This window comes from Pelodiscus sinensis, chromosome 9, assembly GCF_052426305.1.
Source record: "Pelodiscus sinensis isolate ZL-2025 chromosome 9, ASM5242630v1, whole genome shotgun sequence".
Taxonomy (NCBI): domain Eukaryota; kingdom Metazoa; phylum Chordata; order Testudines; family Trionychidae; genus Pelodiscus; species Pelodiscus sinensis.
The window spans coordinates 59,474,117-59,499,565 of record NC_143060.1 but is presented as its reverse complement, the minus strand read 5'-3'; the positions used below and the strand labels follow the sequence as shown (position 1 = coordinate 59,499,565).

At 56.6% G+C, this 25,449-nt stretch overlaps 1 protein-coding gene across 2 annotated transcripts; it reads right to left on the bottom strand.

Annotated features, from left to right (window-relative positions):
• Positions 1 to 431: 431 nt before the first annotated feature.
• Positions 432 to 19,488, bottom strand: NCF2 (neutrophil cytosolic factor 2). Of its 2 annotated transcripts, XM_006126913.5 has the most exons (15): positions 19,195 to 19,486; positions 18,187 to 18,269; positions 17,428 to 17,536; positions 15,256 to 15,390; positions 14,824 to 14,931; positions 13,850 to 13,909; positions 13,359 to 13,402; positions 11,037 to 11,178; positions 9,948 to 10,010; positions 9,495 to 9,573; positions 8,003 to 8,049; positions 7,191 to 7,342; positions 6,994 to 7,105; positions 5,486 to 5,657; positions 463 to 1,871 (listed from the first exon to the last, which is right to left on the bottom strand). In XM_006126913.5, exons 1-15 carry the CDS (start codon positions 19,366 to 19,368, stop codon positions 1,774 to 1,776), a joined length of 1,578 nt encoding a protein of 525 aa, XP_006126975.3. In that variant the 5' UTR covers positions 19,369 to 19,486; the 3' UTR covers positions 463 to 1,773. The 2 variants fall into 2 exon arrangements, with proteins under 2 accessions (XP_075792893.2, XP_006126975.3); XM_075936778.2 differs by lacking the exon at positions 14,824 to 14,931 and having other exon boundaries at positions 432 to 1,871; positions 19,195 to 19,488.
• Between the last annotated feature and the right edge of the window lie 5,961 nt (positions 19,489 to 25,449).

The window sequence follows — 25,449 nt, the reverse complement described above, 5'->3', positions numbered from 1 at the left end:
TTTGTAAGTACTCCAGGTGAGCCTAATAGGGTCTAAAATAAATGTGCACAAAAGGAGAAGTGTGCACGTGGTACTTCAACCCTTAGTTTCATTTGAAGGTGGGATGTGAATCAATAACGTTTGGGATTGATTCCAATAGGCAGATCCTTTTTCCCCACAAGCCATTGTTCCAGATACGTACCAGGGTGGCATGAGGGATGTGTTGTCTCCGTTCAAGTCCCAGCAGCCTAGGTCTCGCTACCATTTTTAGAACCTTGTTCTTGCAATAATTCTAATTTGGGGCCAGTTCTTAAATGAGCTTTGGCAGCGGAATTGCCATGTCTGAGTCTGACACCTCTATCGGTTTTGGGGCACGTTAGTGGGGCTGTGCCGGCAAGCCAGCACTGTACTGATGTGAGAGCTGCCATGCTTCTGTTCTCAGACGTCTTTCGAAAACAATCAACTTGAAAACAAGTATCAATATTTACACTGCTAGGGGGGTGTAGGGTCAGAGGTGTCCCCTGTCACCCGTCGCCACCTCAAGTGCAGGACACCCAATCGCATACATATCCGTGCAGAGAGCGACAAGGGAAAAGGGTCCCTCTTAAGGGAGTGAGCAATCCCAGCTGCTGGTCAGTGAAGGTGAAGCACGGTGAAAGAGGAGCCATTTTATTGGATGATGGAGTACTACAATACATGCATGTTGGAGGGGGAAAGGCGGGGTTGTGTTGGCTGCACACAGGCAGGGTAGCAGTGTTGCTAAATTCTGTGCTGTTTTTCCTTAAAGCCTCATCTCCGGGCTTTCTTTTTTAAAAAGGCTTCGAGCCCTTATGGTTGCTGCAAAGAGCTTGAAAACATGATCCCAAAAGACTGAGTCTAGGTGGAATTTAAAAGCTATGAGCTACATCTACACTGGCATGATTTTCCGGAAATGCTTTTAACGGAAAAGTTTTCCGTTAAAAGCATTTTCGGAAAAGCGCGTATAGCTTGGCAGGACGCTTTTCCGCAAAAGCACTTTTTGCAGAAAAGCATCCGTGGCCAATCTAGACGCGCTTTTCCACAAAAAAGCCCCGATCGCCATTTTCGCGATCAGGGCTTTTTTGCGGAAAACAAATCTCTGCTGTCTACAGTGGCCCTTTTGCGCAAAAGTTTTTCGGAAAAAGACTTTTGCCTGAATGGGAGCAGCATAGTATTTCCACAAAAGCACTGACAATCTTACATGAGATCGTCGGTGCTTTTGCGGAAATTCAAGCGGCCAGTGTAGACAGCTGGCAAGTTTTTCCGCAAAAGCAGATGATTTTGCGGAAAAACTTGCCAGTCTAGACACAGCCATGGTGTTTGAGTCAGGCGGGGAGGATAATCCATGATGTCTGAATGCTGGGTTTGCTGGCAATGCTGTGTCAGGTGACTATAATGATGTGGCAGAATTATCCTGGTCTGATCCGTAGCTCTCAGCCACCAGCCCCTTTTCCGTTCTTGCTGACAGTGCTATAAATACACCAGCGCTGCCCTTGAGAAGCAGTTTTCCCCATTCTTGACTTAGGAGGAATAGATGAGGGGACAGCTGCTGCTTCTCAATGGTCTAGGAGCACGGCTGTTCAGGCATGGCTGGCTGGCTGGCTGGTGGTCTCCTTGGAAGACAGTTCATAAACCAGGTGCTGACTGGTACATCTTTAAGAGCTGGGGCACAGCAACAGGTGACACGCGAGGATAACATGCCTATTTGCAGTGGCTAACGAGACACCTCTTAAATGCAGCTGTTGCACGTCCTGGGATCTTTAGGCTTCTCTGGAATTAGATTTCAGGGTCTTTAGCCACACTTTCTTCAACAAAAGCTATGGGGAAAATGCCAATCTTCCCCTGGCACTGGCCTTCCAACCACTCTTCATTCACTAGAAGAGAAAATACAGGGAGCAGGTTTTTCACACGGAATAAGTTTAAGACCAACATGGGCTTCACACCCTACAAACGGATCTGTGGCTGAGTTCACAAGTGAGGCCCCCCCAGATAGGTAGGTAGATGTTGGTGAAAACGTGGCTAAATAAGGAGCTGAAGGAGCCAGGATGGACAGCTCCGGAGCTGGCAAGAACCGGGGAAGATGGGTACACAGTAAGGATGTTAAATATCAGTTAATTTACTAGTTGAGTGGTTAATGGAATTTCCATCAACTGCTCACTAGTCGATAGGCACCTCCGCAATCCTCCTTTGAAACGTACAAGAGTCTGAGCGGGAGCTCTTGTACATTTCAAAGTTGGAACTCCATGTGCAGCCTGAGCCAGCGAGAAGTCCCGCTGACTCCGGGCTCCACACACAGAGGAATGCACAAGAGCCCGAGGGCTCTTGCGTATTTCAAAGCGGAAGCGCCCGCACGGAGCCTGGAGTCAGCGGGACTTCCCGCTGGCTCCGGACTGCATGCAGGGATGCCAGCTTTGAAATGTACAAGAGTCCCCAGCAGGAGCTTTTGCTCATTTCAAAGCAGAAGTGCCAGCATGGAGCCTGGGCTCAGTGGGGAACTCAGTCCCCTGCTGACCCTGAGCCTCATGCTGTGCTGCCACTTTGAAATGACACATGGAGCCGGGGTCAGCTCGGGAGTCCCCAGCTGATCTGTGGCTCCGTGCGGCATTTCCATGGGACCTGGGATCAGCTGCGGATTCTCCAGCTGACTCCAGGTTCCGGGGAAATGCCGCATGCAGCCTGGGATCAGCTAGGGAGTCCCCAGCTGAACCTGGGCTCCACACGGTGCTGCCCCTTTGAAATGCTGTGGCAGCGTTTCAAAGCGGCAGCGCTGCAAAGAGCCCTTACTGGGCTTCATGTGGCACTGCTGCTTTGAAGTATCCCCTTTCCTCCCCCTGTGCGGCCTGTATGTAGACTAGTTCTTAACATCCTTAGTACGAAGATGGGAAAGCACGAGTGAAACACAACAGGAAACAAAAGTATACAGAAGGAATAAACGAAGCAGGCAGGCCCTTGGCAGAGGGGAAAGAAAGCAATCTCGCACTGTTCGCTTAAAGGAAAAAAATTAATTCGTGAGAGCCAAGGGCTGACTGGAAATGTGGAAGGGAGATACCAGAAGTAGGTGGATGCAGAGGTATTACCTTAGATACTATGGTGAGAGGCACTAGTGCTGTTCATTGTACTGGGAAGACATTCAGGCCTGGTCCTCAGTCAGCTTAAGATCCGTCACCCAGATATGCAAAATGCTGAGCTGGATTCGGCTTAACTTAAGCCGAGCTGTCACTGACGACATGGTGGGAGGCCAACGGGAACACACGCTTCCGTCCACTTTCCTTATCCTCACAGAATGAGGAGTACCAGATACCAACAGGGGCTGCCCATAGCGTTTGATTTTGGGGGCTTACACTAGACTAGTTTATATGAAACCCTGAATGTCTTCTGGGTAAAATCAATAGCAATAGCGAAGGCTCTGACTCCCTTTCGGAGCAAAATCTGATCTTCCGTGTAACCTTGTGCCCAGAACGAGGCGAGAACAATGAAGGCAAGCTCCTCAAAGGTACAAAAGCCTTTGTATAAAAGACAATGGAATGAATTTTAAGGGGCAAACCCCAACATGGTGTGGCCAGAGCCAGGTGCCCTGGGAGCTGCCTGTCACCCATTACATTGGAGAAGACAAACCAAAGCAACTGCGATGAACAAAAACCAGCGAGCGTCACAATGAGGAGAGCAGCTGGGGTGCCAGTCCAATGAAGCGGCGTGTGTGAATTTCTGAGAAATGAAGGGAAGGAAGAGGAGCTTTTTCCAGGCAAGGACTCAGTAGAGAGAAGCAAGAGGAGCCTGGGGTGCTGGAGAGCGTGTTCCCTGTGCAGTGTGGGTGGACATACAAAAGCAAAGCAAAAGAACCTGCGTGGGACAAGGAGGAAGACGAGACCCTTTGTTAACAGCCACCAAGCTCATTCTGCCGAGAGCGAGCGTCCGAGCGAAGATGCAGCTACAGGCCTCACGTACTGAGAGATTTGCTAAACCCCCAACGCCAGCCATGCTCAGTCTCTGCCAAATCCTCCCGCTTTGAAGCTGCGCTCTTGAGAGCAAGGGAGGGGCTGCAGCAGCCCCGGGCAGAGGACTTGGCCTGATTTGTGCCTGGTGTCGGCCCTGTTCCTAACTGCACTGGCGCACACCAGCCTCGCGTACAGACTGAAAGAGTCAAGGCCAAAGCGTCCCTCCTCGAGGCCCGTTCTGTAGCCTCACACGCTGTAAAGCTGGACTGGAAACGCCGTGGGTTGGTGTTGGGAAGACGAGGGGCAGACGCCGTTCTCCCCGATAACAATCTGTGCCAGAGACTTGGGGCAGCACGCACGGAATTTGATTAGGGGAGAGAGGACTTGGGGAACAATGGGGGGGCTTTGTGCCTGTGCTGGTGGGTGGTAGCGTAACACCGCCAGGCAGAACGGAGCCCGGGACCGCTGGCGCTTAGTGCGGGTCTCTAGAGCTTGAGCTAAAAGCAGCAGGCGCTCAGCTAAAGCTGTAGAGGAAGCTCGTTCTGTGTCTGTCTGTAAGTGGTCTAAGTGCCACTACCTGGGAGAGTGACGCACACCCACTGTGGGGAGGGGGAGGGGGGTATGGTAGCAGTGGCCCATCCTTGATTTCAAAAAGCAAATTCTGAGCAAGTGACTAGCAGGCTCAAGCATGAGAGTGCTCCAGGGTCTGACTGACGCCAGCTGAGCTTGGAATCCAAAGCTTGTGTGGCTGTTTCCTGGCCATGGGACAGGGCTGCTCGGAGGTGGATTGGAAAGGGAGCCTGGTGCCATCGAATACTGTTAAGGAAGCTGGGAAGTGGGCTGAGAACTGCAGGGTCAGCGTGTGGGCCTTGGCTATGGTAAAAAAAGTCTGCCACCGTGTCAATAAATGGCTGGAGTTACTGGTACGATTGCAAAAAACGATCCACGGCTCTAAAGCGGAGGCCACAAATTTGCAGGGTGCTAGTGACACAAGATTGTATCCACCTCTGTGAAAACGGTCTGTGGATATCGGCATTTACCTCTGCGCCCGCGGACACCAGCCAGCACCCTGCTCTGAGCCCCTCAATGACCTGAGCAATGCCAGGTAAAGGTGCGTGTATTATTGTAAGGGCCAGCGAGGGTGAAGTGTCACATGCAGCGGTGGCTTTTGCAGCAACGTGATTACTCCCTGCAGGCCGGCCAGAGGGAAATCTGTCCCTCGGCCGGGGGGCTGGAAGCAGGAGAGGTCAACTGGTCTCGATTTGATGTGTGGCTGAGCTGACTAAGCACAAAATGCAGGGCAAGACCCAACCGGTTGGGGAAGAGGCCAGAGAAGTTCTCGGTTGGCTTGTCCGTGCCCAGCAGAAAGGTGACCTGCTGACAAGCTACCATGAGGTGGCAGCTGGTGGAATTAACCCCCACGGGGTGTGCCATGATTTTTAGAGAAACTGGCTATTCATGACACCCGCTGAGCTCCCTGGCACCGCTGAGATCAGGCCAGTGGGCCACCAGAACTGGGAGCCCCTGTCAAGGTCACGGTGGCATAAACCTACCTTTGGATAAGATGAGTATCACATCTCCGGCCTGGAACGCCAGGTCCTCAGGCTGGGTGGCTTCATAACTGTAGCGTGCTACCACTTGGTTTGCTTCCAGCTGTGGAGAGGGTGTCTTCTGGGTGCCCTCCACAGTTCGGCTGTCTCCCGTGCTCAGTAAACCCTGGTCTCCCTAAGGTAGGAAACAGCCTGCTGAAAATGCCAGTTTGTTTTTTTTAATGTGCATCTCTGTAAGAAAAGCTGCTGGCTGAATTGCGCTGCGGGAGGTCGCAATGCAGCCACACGGCAAGTCCCCTGGAGGGGATTCCTAGGGGCAGGTGCCTTCCTCTATCCAGACAGACCCGTTTTGTAGTTCTTGGCCAATGCAACTGTCCTTGCTGACAGCCGCTCCTCGCGTGCCCCCAATCCGTTTGCAGGGGGAGGGGACGCGACTGTCTGCGCGCAGGCAGCTCTGATCCAAGTGAGTGTGCTTAGCACGCCGGCGCAGGCCGGCTCTGTGGTGCCCAAAGGGGTCGCTGCGGAAAGCTGCCTCAGGAACACAATGTGGGGGATCAGTTTCAAGGCCGCTCAGTGGTCAGACCCAACCGTAGGTGGGTGTGTGGCGACAGGCCAGCTCCTGCTCTAAACCACAGCGTTTGGAGGGGCCTGCGTGGTACAGCGGCGTGCTGTGAGCCTCAACTTCACACGCCCCCAGCGGGGGGCACCAGCCCCAGAGCTCCCCCACCACCCTGCAGGCAGTGGGGCCCGTTTCCCTTCGGACGGCGGGGGCCTGACTGCTCGTGGCCATTACAGGGCCCCTCGCCCTCTTCTGCTAACTCCCGGCCCCATTTCACCTCAGCACTGCCACTGGGGTAACGTTCCCTAGGGCGGTGGAGCGTTGCCTTTGGGGTGCAGCACAGCTGTGGGCAAACAGCACTGCGGGGGCCAGCGAAGCTCCTACGCTACTTTGCCCGAAGCGGGCAGCATGGAGCGTGCACACGGCGGCTTTGCAAAGCGGGCGGAGCGCCTGGGGGAGGCGTCACGTGGGCCCCTTGTCTGCACTGGGGAGAGAGTCGACTTGGGATGCGCAACTCCAGCTATGAGAACAGCGCTGCTGGAGTCGATGCACCTTAGGTCGAAGGGCGTCTTCCTTGTGGGAGGTCGATGGGAGAAAGGGTCACGCACAGCCCCCTTCTCCCCACTCGCACACCCCTCGGGATGCCCTGGTGAGCTGTTCCGAGCGCGTCCATGCCAGGGGAACTCGCTCACCCAGGCTGTGTGTTTGGGCCAGAGGGTACCACACTCTGAAGACCGAGGGGAGTCTTATGCAGCATCAACGTAGCACCTTGGAGTTGGGCCCACGGCTCTGGGTTCACCATGTTCACTCTCTCCCTGTCCCTCATTGGCTTTCCAATCTCCAGCGCCAGATTTCTCTCCCGCCGGCAGCAGCCAGGTGGGCCCAAGCTAGGCAGGCTGGTGCCAGAAGAGCTGTGCACAGTCAGCGAGGGCTACAACCAGCGGTTACTGACCTCGGTGACGTCGCACCACAGCGTCAAGCAATAGTCCTTGGCGTGGCTCCATATTGTCTTCATGCTGTCCTTGCTCAGCGTCACCAGCGCCTCGCTGTCGGCAGGCCGATACCTGTGCCGGGGGAGGGGGATTTGCATGAGACTAAAATCCCCCTGGAGATGCGGCTGCTGCTGAGACCGGGCGGTCGCTCACTCACCTCAGGTTGGTGTGCTCTGGTGAGAGCTCCAGTTTCTCGCACACCATCTCCAGGAGTTCACCGTAGGTGATGCCAAGCCAGACGGGCATTGCGACTGTGTACTTGTAGTGCACCTTGAGAACGTAGGAGCTCGGGGAGCCTGAGCCCGCGTCCTGCAAGGGGAAAGTGGAACTGAACGCTGCAAAGACTTTTCCACGGAAATCCGGCTAGTTAGGACTCGTTAAAAGAGGAGCACTGAGGCCTGCCTACGTCAGGGGACTGGCATGAGAAATGAAATGTTCGTCACTAAGCCGCTGGGTCCAGTCGGACTCCAGTAATCTGCCAGCTGGAGCTTGGAGTCGCTTTCGCAGTAGGAAAGTCCCAAAATTCACCATCACAACAAAGGCCAATTGGCTAATGCTCTGGCAATTGGGAGGGAAGCCAAGCCACTCGGTCACTCTGACAGCAACTCCCACTGGTCGCTCAGGGCTTGCTCGTGCAGATACATGTGTGTTGCTCTGGCGGGGCGGGGATAAAGGATCTCTCCCAAAAGGCTGCCCCAATCATGAACTTACCAGCACTGCACAGAGTCAAAGAGCGAGCTCAGAGGCACTAACAGACCCAGTTCCTGCTGGCCAGCTCCCTGTAGCCTGCCTATAGCTCCTATAGGGGACTATTGGTCTAGTCGGTGACAAGCTCAAAAAGGTGGTTGTGGCACTTGAATGAGTGCAAACATCAGACACGGTACATGCTTGTGTCCGATCGGCAGGGCTGTATTCACCATGCAGTGGTTCCTCTCCTCAAACCCACAAGCACACAGACACACCCATTACCTTTGGAACATCTTGCTGCTGTTTTTCAGAAGTACCAGGCCCAGGAACTGAATGGGAGAGCGAAGGGAAAAGTAGCTGAATGACACCAACCAGGTAACTACTGTCACCCTGCACGCAAATGTATCCTGGGATTCACGGCCGCCCTTTCACCACTCATCCCTCAGTACGTTAAACAATGACATTAGTTGGTTGCTGCTAAAAGGAGTGACGCGACTGAAGTGTTTCAGTGTTAATTCCCCACTGAGAGGAACGGAAGCAGCCTAATTTCTCTGACTCAGGCAGACGGCTTTGCCACGGCAAAGGTTATTTTTGCAACCGGAGGGCACAGAGGCTTAATTTTTAAAACAACGGAAGCCCACATGAAGGGGCGACTTAAAATAATGAGCAAGATGTGGCTGAGTGAGCTGTGTAACCGCTGGTTGGTGCACCCCGAAGAGGAGCTTGGCCCCCGGTGTATTTGTAACACTGGATGAAATGTCAGACCTGCTCATGGTTCTGTTTTTAATGGTCTCTCCTAGAGACTGAGGGGGCTGACGAGACTCCAAGTTCCAGCCCTAATGCGAGCCAAGTCCGCCCCAGAGGCAGAGGGCTGGGGTTTTGGAGCGGCGGGGAAGTTAGACTCCCCATGGGGCGCGTGTCTGTGTAGACCGATAACCTGGCGATCGGGGTGTAAAAACCTGCCTGTCAAACTAGTGACATTCTGTGTTCAGGGCTTGGGGTCTGTGGTCTCTGTTAATGGATGGTCTGGGAGCTGTCACAGAGCCACACCCCCTGGCTTCTGCTCCCCTGCCTTGTGGCGTGACCTCAGGCAAGTCACTGCAAAGTCCCCATCGCTCAGGGCCTTGGCATCTTTGGACCTGCTCTCTCTGTGCGTTTGTTTCCTTCTCCATGGACCACAGAGAACTCTTCCCGCACAGGGTCTGACAAAGTTAAACTGGTGGGCTTTGTGACTGCATTGTCAAGGCTTCACCAGGGGCTGGCTGCCCACAGGCAGGCTCCTGCGAGCAGCGGTAAGCTCCTTCGCTTAGAGGTAAGCTCAGGTGTTGTGTGTCCTGCACACGATAAGCTTTCTAATCCCCGAGGGTTGTGCTACTAGAGCGCGAGCAGGGGAAAATTCCAGTGATGCTGGACGTAAGAATGGGATTAACGACAGAACTAAGGATGGGGTGGTCTCAAGTGCCCATGGGATTTAGGAGCACACAGGCCCCAACGTGCCACGGAGCCATTTGACTGTTTGATTCCATTGCCAGTGCTATGATGAAGATCATGTCCCTTGCTCCAGCCTCCCTCTACTGCTCCAGTAGCGCCCAGGAAACAAGCAAGAGCTACAGCTGGCTGGGGATAAATTCCCCCGGTATAAACAGTTGTGTGGGGGCGGCTGGGGGCTGCAGGAGCGAGGGGGCACAACAGCTGGGGGGGGATACTAATGCCGAAGGCCTTTTTCCACCAGGTGCTCCCGTCTCCGCAATCCCCGAGCGAGACAGCCACTGACCTGATGCCGGAGGCCTGGGTTTTTCCGGAGCAGTGGAAGTGGGTGGGGCGGGGATGTCCGACTCTGGAGGGGGTTCCTCCTGTGTGGGGTGTGATTGCAGTTAGTGTTATCAGCAGGGGGCAGCACTGAAGAGCTGGGGCCCTGCCGCCCTGCCTGTGCAATTCCCTTTCAGCGCACCGGGCAGAGCGGCTGATTTGGGATCCTGGGCGGGTGGGGCTCACTGGCCACGGCATGGGTAGCCCTCGCTTAGCTCCACGCCATGCGTGGTAGCGCTGCACTGCTGGGCGGTGCCCTGCAGGGGGCAGTCTGAGCAGGGTGGGAAATGCCTTGCAGTAGCCGCTACATCTCTCGGACGGAGAGTGGTTGGGGGGGGAGGGGATGAGGAAACACTTGTCTGCCCCACTCCCAGCAGCCCTGGTGTGAGACCCCCCCCCCCCCCCCCCGCTGCCTTACCCGGGCCAGCGTCTGGTTCTGAAGCTCCATGGCCTCCAAGTAGTTGCAGGGCACGATCCCTTTCTGCGCAGAGGGGAGGCCCAAAGACAAAGGCGAGCGGTTAGGAGGAGCCCCGTTAACACCTGGGCAAATCACAGGCTGGGCAGGAGCAACTCGGCCAGGCCCATCAGTCGGGTTGGGAGGGGAGGGTCTCCCCTGCACCTGGTGCCTGGCAGAGTGGAGGTTTGTTTCCTGAAACCCTTGTGGCCTCTCGCAGTTCAGAGGAGCATCCGAGTAGCCCCGGGCTGAAGCTACTGTACCAGGAGGAGGGTCTAAGACCCGGCAGCCTGTCATCTGACCAGCCTGCTCTTGGCGGCCTCGCTCAGCTGGTGCCTGAGACTTGGCTTTCGAGTCCGAGATGAGCCTCCGGACTCTCACACTTTGGGTTGGGGGGTGCGAGGAGCACCCGGCACCGGAGCAGTCCCTGGAGAAAGGGCAAGGCGGGGTCTGGATGGCCTTGGGGTGAGGAGAGAGTGCAGGAGGGGGATACAGACAGGCCTGGGAGCCAAGAGCCCGGCATCCCCTTCCTGCCTTTACCCCTCACTGGCTGTGTTACCATGGCAATGCCCCGTCAGGCGAACCGGCCCTCCTGGGGGTGGTGTGCGAGGGGCTGGTCGAGGGCCCAGTGTGGCTGTAGCCATGCAGGCGAGGGAGCAGGCAGTGAGAGGAAAGGCACAAGCGGGAGGACCTGGGTGGAAATGCTGTGGGTGGGGTGGACGAGGGAGGCAGGCTGCACTCAGATGCCGGCTAGTGGGAATTGGAGGATGCTGGGAAGGAACCCAGAGTAGGAAAAGACCCTACCCAGCCCAGAAGCATGGCTGGGCTTGCATCACTTTGCAGCCCGGGCACCAAGGTGCAGGGAGACCCCCAAAGCACGTGGGTCCGGCAACAGGAGAAAAGCATCGACAAGGACCCCAGCAAACCCACCCAGGCAGTGGGGCTTGGCCCTGCCCCAGGGGCTCTGGCGTTGCCTTCGATGGAGCCGGAGCAGGCCCAGAGGAGCGCCAGCTCAGGCCTGGCAAAGCCGGGTGTGGAAGGGGCTGCGAGTACCTTCCCGTTGAATATCACGGTGGCCCAGTTGTCCTTCCCCTTCTTCAGCACGAAGACGATGTTTCCCGGCAGGACCTGCAGCTCCTCTTTGGTCTCAGGCGTGAACTCGTAGAGCACGCGGTGGGGGTCCCCTTCCAGGGCCCTGCAAGGGGAGGTAGCGGCAGAGTGAGTGCTGCTGCCTGCCTTAGCTGGCTCAGATCTCTTGTTCTCCTGGGCTGCTCCTCCCCTCCCGCAGGGCTGAGGCTGTCCCAGTCGCGGTGGCAGAAGAACGTCGCCTTACGCCCCAGTCTGCTCCCTTCACCCTGCTCCTGCTGCAGCGAGACCACGGAGGGCTGGAGTTTAGCCCAGTGCCCCCCTTCTCATCGCATTGGGGGTGCACCATCCCCATAGGTACACAGCATGCTTCATTCATACGCCTCCAGGCACGTCACAAAGCCGGCAAGGGGTGAGTATCTTTACCTAATGGCTCCATTTTACAGCTGGGGAAACTAAGGCAAAGTGACTTGCTCAAGGTCAGTGGCAGGGCTGGGAGAGAGCCCAGCACTTCTGGCTCCCACCCAGCCTCCCCTACATGAAGGAAGAGCTGACGGCCCCGTCTGGTCAGGTGCTGAGGTGAGAGGCAGCAGGAATGCTGGACCCTGGGAACTGGGAGGCCAGTAGTGAACTGGAGCATTTGATCTAGGAACTGGTGTCAAGAGTGAGAGAATAAATAGGGACCCCCCCCCCCCACATACACACACACAAGCCCTTTCTCTGAGTACAGCCAGGCTCCCGTTCCCCTGCTAAGCCCCTCGTCATTTCTTCAGCCTCTTACGTTTGGCGGCTTTATGGGGCCTTTCACCTGAGGGGTTTGCTGAGGTGGGAATACAAGGGTTGCGGCTAAGGAGAGAGGAGGGAGGCTGAGCTGGGGAAGGGCCAGGGAAGAGTAATTCTGGACCCTGAGGCGGTCAGCTTCCCGTGCTTGTACACAGCCGGCCGGCAGGGCACAGCTCGGGTTAGGAGAGCAGGGCTCTGGGGGAACGCAGGGCTGGGGTAGCATGGTGAGGCCTGGGGGAGCGCGATAAAGAGCAAGTGGGTGTCCATGGCACGCCGGGGGATATAGGCTGAGCCCCTCGGAAGGCAGAACCAAGGCCCCTGGGCTAGGGTGGAAGTTGCTAGGTCAGGCAAACGGAACAAGACCTTTGTGCTGTTGCAATGGGGCTACTGCCTGATGCCACCCATTACCCGCCATCTCCCTCCTTGCATCGCTCCCGCAGACAGCCTCCCGGGAGCTGAGCAGGCAGGAAGCGGAACCTGTCTGGCCTTACAGGTGTGAGTCCGTCACCGACTCCTGCGAGGGATGACGTCGCGGTGAACCCCACCAGCCCCTGAACAGGAAGAAATCCGGCAACCCGCGCAGCACGAGGGCGCGTGTCTCGGGGCCGGCCTGTGAGCCTGGGGCAGGCCCCATGGGCCCAGGGCAGCACCTGGCTTACACGGGGGTCTCCCGCGCCCCCAGGAATTTGGGAAGCATCATCCCCCTTTCACAGTGGGCTACGAGGAGGCGGAGAGTTGACTTCAAGGTGAGCAGGAGCAGTCAGTGGCGGAGCTGGGATGAGAACCCCACTTCTCTCCTGCCGGCTTTCACCCTTGCGGGGGTGTCAATCGACAGAGGGGCTCTAGTAGCACCCGGCGGCACTAGGGCTTCATTCTGTGGCCTAGGAAGACACTGGCTCCACAAGGGAGATTTACCCTCCCCCCCCCCGCCCCTCCCAGTTGCAGCTGGTTATTCCATTGGAATAGGTAGAACTAATCGCTCTGCCGTGCCTAGCACAGCTCACCAGCCCTCCCTTGCCCCACCCCGGCCGCGCTCTACTGCTGCCCCTAATTGCACATTCTCCTCCTCCTCACCCCTGCTGCTACAGCCTTCGCCAGCTGCCCCCGGTGGTCCTCTCCCCTCTCCTCCAGCCCAGGAGCAGCTGTCTCCTTCCCTGTCCGTGCCCTAGAGCCCTTCGCAGCACAAACGCCGCTCTCGCCCTGTCATTCCAGGTCCCTGTTGCCTCGGTGTCTCTGTTCTTGGGGGGTGATGGTGCAAGACGGATCAATTCACGCAGCTGCACGACTGTAGCCGTAGCCTGCTCGCGGCAACGCCAGGCTGGCTCCGTGCATTACTGTTATCCCTGCCGTTTTCTCGTGCCTTCGTCGCACGCTCCGACAGCCCATGGCAGAGCAGGCAGGAAGCGGAACCCGCCTGGCCGTTCAGCGGCAAGTCCGGGCCCGAGTCCATGACGTCGCGGTGAAACCCACCAGCCCCAGATTGGTGACCCCTAGACTTAAACGCACCTGAGGATTTCTGGGGTCTTTGGCCTGGGCGGAGGGCTACTCGTCTGTAAAAAAACAAAAACAACCCTGAGGAACCCTGCTCTCTGCAGAACGAACCCCGCCAGGCGCTCCAAGTCCCATCACCCTTCTTGGGTGGTTTCCTGTCTCCCAGCAGTTGTAGACGAGGTGATTCAGACTGACGGAAGACATCCAGGGGAGGCCTGGATCTTCCTGGCGTGTGGCTGCACCAATCAGGTGAGCCTGCCGCACGGGAGGACATGCTGCTCGAGCTAGTCGCATGACGATGGGAACGCAGTCCCGGGAGCAGCTCAGCCAGGCTGCGACCCGGGCTCCTGCACCTTCCCAGCCCTGCCGCTCGAGCTAACGCGGTGCGGTGGAGCTGCGGTGGCATCCGGGATTGCACTGCAGACCCGCGCCCATGTTCTCCCCGTGGCAGCGCTCGCTGTCTTGCGCTACGCGGGTGACGACATGCCCAGCCCACGCGGCCTCACCTGCGGCTGCAGCGCAGCAAACCCGGAAAAGCTGTCCTTGTCGACCACCGACGCCACCACCTGCAAAGAGGGGAAGGCCGTGACGGCCGGGACTTGGTTCTTCCTGGCTCTCCTCAGCTCCCGCTCCCCCTCGGGGTCCCTCACGCCCACGCTTTGGCTTCCAGCTCGCCGTAATCTACCCTCCCCCGGCCTTGCCTCTGGCTTTGGAAAATCCCGGCCGATTGCTCTGGCTCCCATGTACTCCTGAGTCCACCACCAGGAGGGGCCACTGTTCCTAGTGGTTCAAACCCCCGGCCCCTGGTCCAGGGCAGCAGGTCTTCAGCCTAAACATTTTCACCTGCCCTGTGGGCCTCTCCTGGGGGAGAGCTCTCAGGACCACTCAAAGGGACACTGATGCCTGGAATCTCAGCTATATTTTTAGCCTAAGCTTCTCAAAGCAGCTGGGGAGAGTGAGGATCCCAGTTCCTTTCAGTGGGACTTGGGTACTTTAACTCCCTTTGGGCTCTCTTGACGATCCCGGCCTTCGAAATCAGATGCGCTTGTGTGTGTTGCTGGCAGGCCGGGGGTTGGCGGATGGGCTTTGCCCCTCCATGGCGGCTGTTTTATTTTCTGGCTCAGATAGTGGCGAGGGAGTTGGCCATTCCCTTCCCAGATCCCGCACGCTAGCTCAGTGCTGCTGTTTGGCTCCCACGCGCTGAAGGGGGCCTGAAAACCTGGTCACCCACCAGCCTGTTCCATTGTTCTGCTCACGCAGCTTCCACATTTTAAACTGGATTTCCACTGACTTCCCTCCCCCTTCCTGTGGCTGAGCGGGTCAGGGCAGAGACTGTCTTCGACCCCCTGCTCTCCTCCCTGCTGCCAAGACCCCGCAGTAAGAGCAAAGGGGGGATCCCTGGCCAGACGCCCGCGAGTGGGCTCCTCTGCCCCACAGCCGAACAGCACATTAATTCCTCCCGACGGGCTGAATTCCCTACCGTAGCTTTTCCCAGGTAATCCTTCTTCTCCAGCTGAGCCACTTGCTTTTCATTGGGCCTGAACAGCTTCCCGGGGGGGATCACGACTGGCTCAAAGAGTTTCTGCTTCTGCGGCGCACACAAATCCCAGTGCTTTCAGGAGCATGCGGCTTGCTCCAGCATGGCCTGCTTTTCCGGTTAGCTCCCTGCCTGTAAACTCGGCCCATCGCCTGTGTCAACACCAGGTCGTCGCCGTCCCCTCCTGTCCACTCACTCCAACTACCCCCCCACACACAAACCCCATTCAATCCAACTGCCCCCTACCCCATGACTCAGCCCCTCCCCAGACCCTCCTGGAAATCCGAGTGTCTCTCGTCCCTACAGCTCCCTGCCTTTCCCCAGTGAGCTCTGGTAGGAACAACCCCCCGAGCAGCCCCTCATGATATTCTTTACCAAGATGGCTTCCATCGCCCTGTCAATCTTGCTGTGCCGGGGCTCGGTCTTCATGCTTATCGCCAGCGTCAGGTGCTCTTCGGCTTTTCTCCAGTCCTCCAGCTTGGCATAGAGCAGGGCTATGTTGTACAGCACCTGCGAGGCGGACAGGGAGCAGAGGATGGGGGATCTCCACAGAGCCACTCCTACAGCAACCCACCGGCCTGCGCCAGAGCCCTGGGATGGGCCCTCGCTGCTGCATCCGAAACCTGCTTCCTGAGGACACCGCTGAGCAGTCAGCTTGTCCTCTGGCCCCAGGCGGGTCCCGAAAGCTCCCTCTGGAGATGATGTGTGACTGAGGGGGGATGGGAAAGGAGGAGAGGACTCGCTTTGCTATTTAAGAGTTCTGCTCTCTGCTAGGAACCTTCCTAACATTTGATCGTGTGCTTTACAGGGGCTCACGTGACTTGTCCCTGGCGGGGCCGACTCTTCTCCCTTTGCAGGGGGATTTGGATATAAAGAGGCTAGTTTTACGTCTCTAAAATTACTGGGCCTAGAGAGCAGCCTTCAGAAATCAGCCCCCGCTCCCTGACTCTGCAGCCATCTCTTGGCTGTCTCCAATTCTGGGAGGCAGAACCTGCCCCGCAAGGGCAGGCTAGAGAAGACCCCTTTCCTTCAGGGTCTGCGTCTTCCTGCTGCCGCCTAATTGCCAATGATCATCAGTAGGGCCCTACCAAATTTACGGTCTAATTTCGGTCAGTTTCCCGGTCATAGGATTTTAAATAGCATCAGTGTCTCCGTTTCAGTTGTTTAAATCTGAAATTTCCTGGTATTGTAACCATGGAGGACCTCAACCCCAAACGGGGTCAGCGGGGGAGGGGGAAGGGCCGCAAGGCTATTGTAGGGGTCATGGTATTGCCACTCCGACTTCGGTGCTGCTGCCTTCCGAGCTGGGCAACGGCTCCTCATCCCTACCTCCATGGCCCAGACACGGGGCCTGTGGCAACACCCTCCACCCAAGGGCCACCCCTGCCCCACCTCTTCCGAACCCTGTTCCACACCATCCCACCCTCACTCCACCCCTTCCCCAAAGAACCGCCCCTGCTCCGCCCCATCTCTTCCCACCTCTGCTCCGCCCCTTTTGTCCCAAAGCCCCCTCCCCCAAGAGACGGCAAAGCAGGGCGCCTAGTGCAGGGCAGCAGCAGGGGTCGGGCCTCCAGCGCTCACCACAGCAGTGTGGGCCGAAGGAAACGGAGCAACGCAACCAGCAGCCGGCTCTGCTCCAGCACCACCTCCCCGCCAGGTTGCTCCGCTTTTCTGTGGAGCAGGAAGCAGCGCCCCCCAGCCTCTGCCCGCTCCCTCAAGCGACACAGGGCTTCTGGGGGAGCAGGCGGGGGGCTCTGCTTCCTGCCGCCGTGGTGAAGTGACCCACATGGCTGCAAGATGGAGATGGAGCAGAGCAGGCTGTTGGCTGCATTGCCCCATTTCCGCGAGTGGGGGGGGGGGGGGCTTGACCCCTGCTGCTCGCCCTAGGCCACCTTCAGGCTAGTGTCCATGTGGGGGACCATCCCATCCATAGGACAGTTGGGGTAACCACTGTGGGCCAAAGCTTGGGGCTGGGGTGGTCATCCCGAACTGTCCTGTGGATTGGATGGCTGTGGCTATTGATCAGCAGCTGCTGCTCTCCAACCGCCCAGCTCTGGGGTCCCCCCTACAGAGCCAGATTTCACGAGGGAGATCAGATTTCATGGCCCATGATGAATGTTTCCCAGCCATGATTTTGGTAGGCCCCTACTAATCCGGGTACAGAGGCTGATGTCTCGGGGGAGGCTCATGGTGGTGGTGGGACCCGTCCCGGACTGAGAGAGAGAAAAGACCAGGCCGCAGAGAGCTCTTCCGCTTCTCTCCCCAGATCTGAGTGCCCACAGCCAGCCCTCACTGGCTATCGCGAGGGGCTCTCTCAACCCCTTTTTGACCTGCCAACCATCCATGGGGGATGGGTGTATGTACCTGGAGTCCTGGGATTCTGCTGCTTTCACTACCACTGTGCTTTGTGTCCCCTGGTGACCCCTTGTGTGTGGCACCCACTGGCTGAGTGATGCTGGGTTAGCTTCCAACCCCATTCCCTCCCCTCCTGCGCTTCCCAGCTGCCCTTGCTTGTCTCAGGGACTCTCAGCCCCTGCACGCCCTCACCTCACAAGCAAACAGCCGGAACTGCAGCCCCAGGATCTTGTAGTCTATCAGCTGGTTCCCTCGCAGCTGGGCCAGTGCCTCTTTGAAGTCCTCAATAGCCAGTTCGTAGCTGTAGAGCAAAGAAAGGTGCAAACTCTCCGGGCACGGCTCTGGGCTGCCTGCCATCTTTCACGCCCTCAGAGCCCGGCTCTAGCCTGAGTTGCTGGGAGACGACCCCCGCCAGCCCGTGGAGTACTGATGGCCGTTTACCATTACCCGACTCCTGGGGCCAGCTGGAGTGGTTCTCTGCCTCGAGGGACTCAGCTGTCAGATATTTTTGGTGTGACTGTGTCCATGGCGGTTTGCCAGCCTGCTTGCCAGCTTGGAAGTCTGTCCCCCTCTTCCCTCCATCCAGGCTCTTTCCAAACCCACAATCGGGGTGAGCAGCATCGTCGCTGCGCTAGGCGGCTGTACAATGTGCCAGACAGGCCCTGCCCTGCAGGCTTTAGCCAGCTCATCGTCTTTGTTTTTGGGGGTGTCTTTAAAGGCACTGGGGTATTCCCCAGGTTCCCATCCCCACTCGCCACCCACTAGGCCTCCGCCTCTAAGAGAACCTGCTTCTCTTGGGAGGTGAGTCCTGGCTCTAGTTACTCAGCTTTGGCAGCACAACAGGCCGGCCTTGCCAAATGGCTGCTCTCAGCCAGCCGGGAACCAGAAATGGCTCTGTCTAGAAGCAGCACGACCCCCCTCCCCCCCAGCTGGAGATTGCCAAACACTCACTTTTCTCTCCTGTAATACACGGTCCCCCGCTGGAAATAGGCCACGGCCAAGTGCTTGTCGCAGTGAATGCTCCTGGAAAACGCCTGCAGAGAGCAGAAGGTGGTTCAGACCTGGCACAGGCAGACTGGCCGAGAGAGGCAGGAGGAGACCTGGACACTGACGGGAAGGTCAGGGTGGAGCCTGTGCCCATGCAGAGCAGTGGAACGTGCTGAGGGGAGACCCTCCCAGTGCTGAGGGGAGCCACGAGGGCAGCGTGAAGAAGAAAGGGGAACATGGAGAGAGGGGAGACAAGGGGAACCCCCCCACACACCCTGCCTGCCCCTCCGTTACATGCCTGCCGGGTTTCCCCTGACCAGTGTTTCTGATGCCCCAAGTGGAGACTAGAGCTGAGTGGGAAACTGGAAAGGCCGCCTAGGCCCACGTTGGAATTTCTCTCCCCGACCCCCCATTGCTCTAGGGCAGCCAATAGCCTGGTGCCCAAGGCACTCGCTGGGGCCTGGATATCTGGGAGCAAGTCCCTGCTCTGAATCAAAAGAAAACCATTTTCTGCCCGGCTCTTGCTGGGTCCCATGTGTCAGCTGAATTTGAGCCGAGCGGAAGGCATGAACTGGGCAAATGGAGGCACTGTCGGCTCCCTCTCTTCCGAACCAGGCCCATGCACTCTCAGGCCAGCAGTAGCTGAATGTGCACTGAATGCCCCCTCTCCTGCACCCCCCCGCCCGCGCTGCACACGGTCTGGCCAGTTTGCCAGCCAGCTCCTCGGGGTCGTGCCGAGGGCCCTGCTGCCCGTCAGGCGACAGCACAAGCCAGGGGCTGCACCTGCTTGTCCGCAAGTCGTCCCAGGGGCCAGCCACCCGCCTCAGTCCCTCGGCGTGTCAGGGGCGCGGTAGCTGCCGTCTGGGCTTTGTGGTGCACCAGTCAGACCAGCCTGTGGAAGGGGCCTGTGACAGGAGGAGTGTGTGTGGGTGGGGGTGGGGGGGGGGGGGGGTAGGGAGGGGGGGTTCTTACCTCCTCCGCCTCAGTCAAATTCCCCAGGGTCAGGTGGATGCAGCCAATGTTAAAGCAGAGTTTGGAAGGGGGGTTCTGCACTGTGGTGAAAGCACCCTGCGCGGCTGCCCAGTCCTTCCGGTCAGCCGCACACACTCCCTCGTTCCACAGTCGGATGGTCTCCGCCAGAGCCATGGTGCAGCAATGGGGTCAGGACGGGCCTCCCCTTGCTGCAGCCCTGCTTTGCTCTCTACAGCCTGCCCCTGCCCCTCTGCACCGCTCCTACTTGTACTTCTGTGTTTCCCCCGGAGCCCGCAGTGTCGCAAACCAACCAGGAAGTGTCCCCACTGGTAGTTACTGACTCAGCCCTGCTGTGATGGGGAAGTGGAGCAGATGCTGGCCAGGGTGAATTATTTCCTAAACGTATTCTTGGTGTGTCACTCTAACTGCCCCCCCCCCCCACACACACTCTCCCCCTCGCCACGGCCGCCCCCACTGCTTTCGACTTTGCTTTGCAGGGATCTTCAGCTGAAGTCATGCACATCTGTCAGAGGGTGGTTGTGACTTGGGGGGTTGTGCTTGTCATAGTGAGTGTGACCCTGAAGTCGTGGCTGAGTCACAGCGCACTGACAATGCAGCCTGGAGGAATCGGAGCATCAATGCCAAGGCCCCTTGAAAGGCAGCCTGAAATGTCCCCACGGCTTCCCCAGGCAGCACCTAGCCGCCCTCTGGTGCTGGGTGCATCCTCTTCACTGCCCTCCAGGTGTGGGAGGGGAAGTGCAACCCATCTAGCAGGCTGAGGTGACTTAAAACAGGGCTGAAATGCCAAGGTGTGTTTGCAGCAATTGTGGGACCAGGCCTGTCACTTTGGCTGAACTCAGCCTGCAACAGCTTCTCCCCAGAAATGAAAATGCTAAAACTCCTGCTCTTGTCCTGCTTTAATGCTGGTTTTTCACAGTATCATGACTCCATCGCTTCTTTGGCCTGTGCTTCAAGTGCACTTGTTCTGTCACTAGGGTTACCAGGGGGTTTCCAAAAAAAATACCGGACACACTTCATCTCAGATTGGGGAGGGGGACCAGCCAGGAGGGGAGTGAGGCTGGCTGGGAGGAGGTGGAGAACCAGCCAGCGGGAAGCAGGGCTGGCGGGGTTGGGGGCAGTGGGGCTGGCCGGGGGAGACCGGAGAGGGGAGGAAGTAGGGCTGGCCGGGAGGGGGTCAGGGAGAGTGGAGCTGGCCAGGGGAGAGCAGGAGGATTGGGGGGAGAACCAGCCGGCGGGAAGCAGGGGAGATCAGAGGAGGGGCGGACCAGCAGGGCTGGCTGGGAGGGGAGTGGGGAGAGTGGGGCTGGCCGGGGAGGAAGTGTGGGGAGAGAATTGGCCAGCAGGGAGCGGGACTGATCCGGTTGCACGCAGATCCCAGGGCGCTGCCCATCCCGCGCATGGTCCCGGTGAAGTACAAGCAAGTCTGGCCCCGGGGATTCCCTCCCGTCCTGGCCCCGTGCCCCCCTCGTGTAGTTTCGTACTGCCTGGCTGGTAGACATACTCACGCAGCGTGAACGTGTCTACAGCCAGGCAGTTCTCAACTACACACTGATACGCCTAATAATAATCAAACGTACCGAATTAGAAAATACCAGACAGTTTATACGTCCGGTATTTTCTCAATTTGTTTCCTGGACAGAACCCTCAAATACCAGACTGTCCGGTTCAAAACCGTGCACCTGGCCACCCTATCTGTCACGAGCAGCACAGGCTGGATCTTTTGAGGGCTTTGTTCAACCTCCGGCAACTCCTTTCTATGTGAGAAGAACCGTTTCCTCTCTTTTCTGTGCCTTGCATTCTTCCTGGCTCAGGGCCCAGCTCTGTTTGGGCCTACAGTTTCCATCACAAGATAAGAACCAGCCTGCAGAGGATTTTGGTCCTCAAAAGCTGTGAATTTGACCCTTTTTCCGAGCACTAAATTGACCTGACAGGAGGCAGCACAGACCAGTGCAGAGAATATTAACCTGGGCGTCCAGCAACCTGTGCTCTGTTCCCAGATCTGCCACTTACTTTCCTTGGCACTGGAGCCCTGTATTCTTGGGCAAATGACTGCCCCTTTCTGCCTGAGTTTCCCCATGTTTAAAATAGGGATATTTATATTCACCTTCCTTCCTAAAATAGTGTGAGATCGGGGAACGCAACTGTTGTTAAAACTCCAGCACCGTGGCTACATCCTAAGTAACTCTCATGCAGCCCTGGATAAACCTGTCAGAAATTCTTTTGTCTGATTTCTGCTTTTGCGTGGGTGGCGGGGGAATCTGTATTCCTGAGAAACGGTGACTCATTTGTAATCAGAAATACAATACAGAGCATCTCAATCTCTCTCTCTCTCTCTGGCTCTTAGGTAACAAGCTCAGCACCATCAGCATCTACTCAGGCACAGCTTGGGGACTATGATCTCCTGCTTCCGGAAAAGCGCCTTTGCACGGGTGAAGAGGCATCGAAGGAACGGGGTGGGAAAACAAACTCCGTGTGAGTGTGGAAACTCTTCTCTGTGGGGCCCGTGGTCGCCTTTTGTGCAGGAGTCATTTAAAATGTGTTTAAAATAGACATTTAAATGCTCAGCAGCAGCGAAGCTGCTTCTTACTTCCTCCTGACTGTTCCTTCCATCTTCTGGCTCGCCATGCAAAGCAGCTTGTTATTGGGCCCTGTGACGCTGGTCAAGTTGCTTCACCTCACTTCTGTCTGCCAGCTTCCCCTCCCGTCAGTTTGTGTAGGTGGTTAGCTCTGCTAGTGCCTGGGGCCCTGCGCTCAGCTGGCGCTGCTGGCTGCCACGGTAATAGAAATAAAATCAATACGAGAGACAAAGACCTTTCGTTCCAAAGGACCAGGAGCTTTATCCATGAGAGCAGCAGCTTTTCTTATGCCACATCAGCTGACAGAAAGGTGAGAGCATCTGAAAGGTACAGTACATGCAGGGGTGGCCAACCCATTCCGGACAAAGAGCCAAAATAGCAGTGGATACAGCGCGAAGAGCCAGGGCAAAGTAGTTGAGGAAAAGAAAAAAAAAAAGTCCCTCCACACCCCTCCCCCCAAGTTGTTGGGGGGGAAAAAAAAAGGACTGCCCCCTTAAGAAACGCATTTAAAGGCTCCCACTGGTCACCGCCATCTTGAAGATGCCATTTTGAATGGCCATGCTGGACGGCTCCCCTGATCCAGAGAGCACAGGGAGCCGGGGACCATTTTCAGAGGTGCAGGGGCGGCTTCGTGAGCAGCACTTTCGGGGGGGAAGAGCTGCATGCAGCTCGCGAGCTGCGGGTTGGCCATGCCTGGCCTAGTGCATCCATTTTCCCTCTATTAAAACAAAAACTAAGCAAACGACCAACCCCAGCAGGTAGGTATTCATCTCGACTTTCAGTGCTGGAGCGGGTGTCTTCCTCGTGGTACCTGCTTGACATAATTGATTTGATGTAATTGTTTCATTCTATGAGGTGGTAAACTTCAAGAAAACCTGGCACTTCCATTTGCTAGCATCTTGCTTCCTAAAATCCACTACAAACACTGGGGCTGTGTCTAGACTGGCAAGTTTTTCCGCAAAATCACATGATTTTGCGGAAAAACTTGCCAGCTGTCTACACTGGCCGCTTGAATTTCCGTAAAAGCACTGACGATCTCCTGTAAAATCATCAGTGCTTTTCCGGAAATATTATGTTGCTCCCGTTCGGGCAAAAGTCTTTTTCCGAAAGACTTTTGCGCAAAAGGGCCAGTGTAGACAGCATAGTATTGTTTTCTGCAAAAAAGCCCTGATCGCGAAAATGGCGATCGGGGCTTTTTTGCGGAAAACCGCATCTAGATTGGCACGGACGCTTTTCCGCAAAAAGTGCTTTTGCAGAAAAGCATCCTACCAATCTATACGTGCTTTTCCGAAAATGCTTTTAACGGAAAACTTTTCGGTTAAAAGCATTTTCAGAAAATCATGCCAGTGTAGACGTAGCCTAGGCTTCACAGCACCCCTGTGAGACAGCGTAGGCTACAGTGGCCTTCCTGAAATGCAGCCACTTCTGGGGCTAGAATGCAGCTGTTTTCTGTGTACACAGTGCAATACACAATAGCTGAGTAGTTTTACCTTTCAGACTGGTAAGGGGGGAGGGATGCAGAGCAGTGACACTGAAACCTTCCGCTAAGCGCTTTGTGTGCCATGAGTTTTATCTGCTAGGGATGATCGTAGACTCACAGGAGTGTAGGAGAAGCAAAATGCAGGACAATGTAGCACTTTAAAGACTAACAAGATGGTTTATTAGGTGATGAGCTTTCGTGGGCCAGACCCACTTCCTCAGATCAAATAGTGGAAGAAAATAGTCACAACCATATATACCAAAGGATACAATTAAAAAAATGAACACACATGAAAAGGACAAATCACATTTCAGAACAGAAGGGGGATGCGGGGGGGGGGGGGGAGGAAGGAAGGTAAGTGTCTGTGAATTGATATTAGAGGTGGGGAGAGTGGGATGTTTGTGAGTTAATGGTATTAGAGGTGATAACTGGGGAAGCTATCTTGGTAATGGGTAAGATAGTTCGAGTGTTTGTTCATTCCTTTTTGGAGAGTGTCGAATTTTAACATGAATGACAGTGTAGGACTGGAAGGGAACGCAAGAGGCTGTCTAGTCCAGTCCCCTGCCCTCAGGGCAGACGTACATAACCAGATTGTTCCTGACAGGTGCTTATCCATCCTGAAGCAAACGTGGCAACTACTTTGCTGCATGCTGGGGAGATTCAACGTCCATGCCATGATGCCTTTCTGAGGAATCTCTCCTTTCCCATTGCCCGGCAGATGCAAGCGGCCAGAGCAGACACTATGGTGCAGCCTGGATCCCTGGGATACCTCCAGGGTGGAGAGAGCAGTGATAGGTGCACCCAGCTGCGTCATTGGTACAGCCACCGACTTTCACCCCACGGACCCTTTGAAGGTCAGTGCCAAGTCCAAAGGCTGGGTATTAAGGACTGACAGGCTGGATTGGCCTGCTTCAGAATCTGCACCCATCTCAGCTCAGCCCGTGAGCCGCAACGAAAGCGTGTCTGGGTTGATTTGGGGAGGAGAGGTCGTGCTTCTGCCCCTTCCGCCACAGGCTGAATTCTGCGCAGGCTCACCCAGGGCTACCCGCCAAAGCTGATGGGCTCTCACAGGGCATAGGAGTTCAGTGGGACTGGGCCCTGTTCATTCAGCTGGGGAGTGCAGGGCCCATCAGGGAGGCACCCGTAATTAGTAAGGTTGTAAGAGGTTTTGGGGGAGGAAATGGAATGGGGAAGGGGCTAGTGAGAGCTAGTAGGGGACGTGAAGGGTGTGAGGGAAGCTGGTCGTGAAATAACAGAAGGAGCTGGCTGGTATATTGTGGGGCAGACCTGCAGAAAATATGGCCTGTGGGCAGGATCTGGACTGCCAAGCCACCAGATCCGGCCTGTGGACATAGCGGGGAGCCCCAGACAGGCTCCCCACTTGCCTCGCCGCATCCGCACACTGCTCGGAAATGGGGCTGCAGGGAGGTTTCACTTTAAAAATCTGTCAGCCCGGAGGGGAGGGGGAAGGCTTTTGGAGCTGCTCCTACCCCCAGCACAATCCCATTGGCTGGCTTTTGGCCAGAAACTGGCCAATGGGAGCTGTCTGTTTCAATAACAGGCAGACAAAAAGCTCCATGCCCCTCACCTCCGGGGCTCATAGTTATTCACAGCGCACATGGCTGCAGCTTGTGCGGGGATGGGGGAGGCTGATTCAGGAAAGTGCTGGGCTACTGGCTGGTAAGTCTCCTGGCCAGACCCTGCCTCTGGCACCCCAGCCCCTCACCCTACCCTTTGCCCCCCCCCCACTCTTGCCTCCTACTCCACATACCAAATCTTCTGCCCCATTCCTGCACCCATATCCCCTCTCAGATCTGGCTCCTCAATCCCCTGCCCCAGATCACAATCCCCTCCTACCCTAGCTCACAACCCAAATCCCTTCATCTCAAGCCCCTGCATCCCCTGCTGTACCCCAATTCCCTGCCCTAGGTCACAGTCCAACCCTCTGCACCCTAGTCCATTGCCCCAGGTCATAACCACCTCCTTCACCCAAACGCCCTACCTTATCCCAAGTTCCCTTCTGCATCTAACCTCCATCCCAGACCCCACACCTCCTCCATTAATATCATGGAAGAGTGCAGCCCTCGACCACTTTCCAAAATCTTGGAGTGGCCCCCCTGTCAAAAATTATTGCCCACCCTTGTTGTGGGGGGAACTCAGAAAGGGACTCAGTGGCGT

Bases quoted from the DNA above. Each gene is read 5' to 3' on its own strand.
- NCF2 (XM_006126913.5), bottom strand. From the start codon at position 19,368: ATGGCTCTGGCGGAGACCATCCGACTGTGGAACGAGGGAGTGTGTGCG. The intron at 15,391-17,427 runs GTGAGGGCGTGC...TCCGCCTCGCAG, and splicing joins TCCGGCTGTTTGCTTGTGAG to GTGCTGTACAACATAGCCCT. The intron at 1,872-5,485 runs GTAGGTTTATGC...TTTCTCTTCTAG, and splicing joins GATACTCATCTTATCCAAAG to TGAATGAAGAGTGGTTGGAA.